Genomic DNA, 4,070 nt, shown 5'->3' on the forward strand with positions numbered 1-4,070 from the left:
TTTCATTGTACAGAAAGCCAAACAAAAGCATGCAGCTGCTATTGCACAACAGGTTGGATCCTCTACACCGCTGATTAGAGGAGCTGGTGGTACACCTCAAGGGCTGCTTTCAGTTCATGTTCTTGGCCTAAGTCTGTAAACAAGAGAACTGAGGCCACATAAACTCCCTGATTGGCTGGAAAAATCGGGATACAGCCTCTGTAGAGTATAAATGGGAAACAAAGTGTTTGGGACCTTTCACTTTGAAAGCGGAGCTCTCGAAGCAACATGACAATGCGCAGAGTCACAGCAGTCATCCTCATGATTGTGATCTCCAGTGGTGAGTTGCCTCAATTTTAGCAAACATTGCTCACTGTAACCTGCCCTCTTTGTCTTGCTTTTAATGGGGTGTAGCTGTAAGGGTTCAGGAACTGATTTGTTCTCTGACATTTTTTGCTTTGGAAAACAACCCTTCTCTTATTGCATAGAAACCTCCATGGAAAAATCCTTTTGAGATATGGTAAAGAGTTGTGGCAAGATTTTGTTGGAGTAATAACACTGAATAAGAAAGAATCAGCTGAGGCACATCAGTTACTAACAGCATGCATGTTTTCTCACAAGCTTCCCCTTGAAGATCAGCCCGCTGAGGACAGAGTGTTCCCAGAGATGTTTTGGTGTTTAATGTCATCACCTTTGATTCCACAAAAAATACACAATTCATTAGAATAAATGAAGACTACTTAGAACAAAGGGCTGTTTTGCTTGAGGAAGGCATTAAAGGTTTCCTGCACCCTTGTAGCACCAGACCTTCAGTGCCAGCACATCATTTCCCCTGTCTGCGTATACTCCCAAGCCCAAGCTGAGCTGTCCACACACACCAATAAGCCTCAACTTGTTGTTGCTTCTTCCCAGCCCCATTCTTGCTAAAGCATCCTATGGGAAGCCCTAGTAGTTCTCAGAGCAGAGCAGGGCTGTCAGAGGTGTGTAGAAGGTACCAAGGCAGGGGTTGCCTTTCCTCCCTTCTCTCCTATGTCTTTCATCTCTCAGACGTTATCAGGGCTGTAGCATCAGCATGGGTTTGACTGTGGGTAGTGATAGCTGGAGTCTGGAATAAAAATAGGAGGATGTTCTTCTAATCCCCTGCTGGCTGCTACTTTGAAACAGTGATATAGAAATGCTGGGAGATAGAAAACAAAATCATTAAAGGGTGGATGACAGCTTGTATTTGTGACTGGATCCCACATTAGAGAACAAGAATGGACTTGGTGGGTCTCTCTTAGCCCTGTTTTTTACAGTTCAGTATCCCAAAATCCTAGTGACTCAGCTTACCTTCCAGGCAGAGAGATCCCAGAGCTCCAGCCTCATGCCTGGCATGGAAGTGGAGCACAGCCCATCTGCCCTGGGACGGTGGGAGATGAGTGGGTCATCCCATGATGTCCCCTTCAGATCTCTCTGTTCTGCATTTCTGCTTTGAGGTCTCTGCTTTAAGTACCCTCAAACATCACTGGAAAAAGCATAAAACAAAAGAATGCAGTTTCATTACATCTCTAATATTAACTTACATTAAAAGATGAGCAACCTTCTAGTTCCCAGAAGCCTGATACATGATTACACCAAAGTCCAAAGGGACGTTGCTGTTGATTCCACAACACAGGCTGGAAAATCCCCTTTCTACCTTGTAGCTTTCATCTTCTGTTGTTCTCTTTTCTTCTTTTCCAGCTACTGCAGCACAATGGGCCAAAATCTGCTCCAGTCAACCCTCAAACAAAATCAGAGGCTGCGACTCATATGGCTGTGGTGGATACAATGCCCCCAGGTCCTGGGCTGGGATTATGGGAGATGGATGTGCTTAAAACTTCCTTAAAACAGGAATAAGCATGAGAAAATGGGCAAGAGGGGGGTTTCTAGCTGCAAAGGTGCTCTGCTGTGGGCTAACACACCTTGCTTTTCTTCTTCAGAGGGGCAAGGAAGCACAAGGGAGTGGACGTGGTGTGTGAGGACGGCTCGGTGGTATATGCACCCTTCACAGGGAACATTGACAAACAAGCCAGGCCCTATGGAAACAACAATGCCATCGACAACGGAGTCCAGCTGTCAGGATCAGGTACAGAGCTAAAACACGTGTCTTGCAAAGCCTGGTTGCAAAATGCTTCAATTCATTTATAGAGCTTTAAACCAACCCAAAATTCCCGACCCCAACCCAAGCTGCGTGTGCTTGCACATGAATCCAAGCGTCACATCTATTACAAAAGTCAAAGGATAAAGCTGGTCTTTTTCTACATTTTGGATGACACCTTAAGCCCCTTTCCCACCTTCATCTGTTAAGTAATTTCTTTTCCTATTCTCTCTCCTTGATGCTATAGGAGCATGATCGTATTTTCTGTAACTCTTCCTGCTTCTCAATCTCTTATAATTTTATTTGCATTGTACTACTGAACATTATGACTTTGCCAGGCTCTTAAACCATTTCACAGGAGTAAGTTTCCCTCTCTTTTCTCTCCCCTGTTAACAGGATTCTGCATTAAGATGTTTTACATCAAACCCATCAAGGTCAGCGGCCTGATCAGGAAGGGGGAGAAAATTGGTGTCCTGCTTCCCATGCAGAGGGTCTACCGAGGAATTATATCCCATGTCCACATCCAGAACTGTGACTCAACAGATCCTACTCCCAACCTGTAGATGGGAGGCTGCACATCACAGGCAAAGTCTTCAGCCCCCCATTTGTACTCATTAAATTGCTTGGGCATAAGCAGACACTCTAGTAAAGTGGAAGCCACTGAGCCTCAAATGGATGTTCCACCTAAAAAGTATTCATGAGCAAGCTGCTGGTGGTCATCTGAACATAGAGACTCAGAGTAAGGTATACCACATGCTTTAACACTGTTATAATATACTGTATGTCATGGCAGGTGAAGGATGAAGCAGTGGGGAACGGGGTGGCTGGGAGGTGGTGGACCCTCGATGCTCATCTGCAGCTCCTTCCTCTTGGACTTCCCTGCTTTCTTTGTGGCCAAACATGAAGATTTCTTCAATAAGCCAGAAATATCACTTATACTTACATATGGAAAATCACATTATTAAAGGGCTGCTTCGCTACAAATGGCTTTGAATTTCTTTGGTACTGTCACAGAGTTTGGGCTGGGTTCTGCTTTTTTAATACAGCTGGGGAGAAAAAACTGTGTGTAAAGCTGAAACCTAAATCTTTCCTGGGGCCCATCACCAAAAACATAAACCACCATTAACGAAGTAACTCATTCCTTTTCCCCAGCCTCCTGCTTCAGCATTGCCTTGGCACACTCGGGCTGCCTTTTGTCCAAGTGAGGCATTTCTTTCCATTAGTAAATCAGCTGAAGACTTTCCTGGGACAACAAGCTTTTGTTAACAGGACAGGGCTTTTGAGGCCAAGACTACCAACATGCTACTGGGAGTATCAAGAGCTAAATGGCTTTACAAGCGCTGCAGGCTCACGTATTTACCAACACAACTGCAGCCTCTGATAAGCTGCTTCAGTGGGAGCTGTGTGTGTCCTGACAGCAGGTTTGTTTCTCCTAAGAAATGACAGAAAGATACTCACTACATCTGTGAGAAGTGCTTAATGTGCCGTGTCCCATTCACCTCCCACAGGAACCACTTTAATTCTGCCATGAGTGAAAAATCAGCATGTTCCTATAAATATACTGCAGGGGCAGATAGTAACCAGGCACTGCAGGAGAGTCAATGCAATTGAATTTGCAGGGAAGAAAACCCACTTCTCCTTATACTGAAAGCAGAAACATTTCAGTTTCAGAAACATTTCCACCTGTACATTAAGGACAGGAGCCCAGTGGTTTTGTGCTGTTCCCCACAGGCTGTTTTCACAAACCCTCTGCAGGAAGATATTATTTAGCCTGAGCTTTTCCAGCAGCACAGGGAGATGCAGTGCTTTGGGATGCAGGATGCTCCTGAAAGTACAGGGCAAACACTAAAGCTTCCAGTTTAGCTGGGGCTGTCACCAAGCAGCAGGGAGGAAACAGTAAATACACTTACTGCTTTAGGTTACAGAGCAGTTGGGGCACACAGCATAAGTAAATCATAGAATCATAGAATAGTTA

General features: G+C 44.9%; 1 protein-coding gene across 1 annotated transcript; it reads left to right on the forward strand.

Annotated features, from left to right (window-relative positions):
* The first annotated feature begins 267 nt into the window (after positions 1-267).
* Positions 268-2,658, forward strand: LOC104408200 (leukocyte cell-derived chemotaxin-2-like). Its single transcript, XM_010017727.1, has 4 exons — positions 268-319; positions 1,699-1,795; positions 1,938-2,083; positions 2,492-2,658. Exons 1-4 carry the CDS (start codon positions 268-270, stop codon positions 2,656-2,658), a joined length of 462 nt encoding a protein of 153 aa, XP_010016029.1.
* The last annotated feature ends 1,412 nt before the right edge of the window (positions 2,659-4,070 follow it).

Source organism: Nestor notabilis, unplaced genomic scaffold (genome assembly GCF_000696875.1).
Source record: "Nestor notabilis isolate BGI_N333 unplaced genomic scaffold, ASM69687v1 scaffold13037, whole genome shotgun sequence".
Lineage (NCBI taxonomy): Eukaryota > Metazoa > Chordata > Aves > Psittaciformes > Psittacidae > Nestor > Nestor notabilis.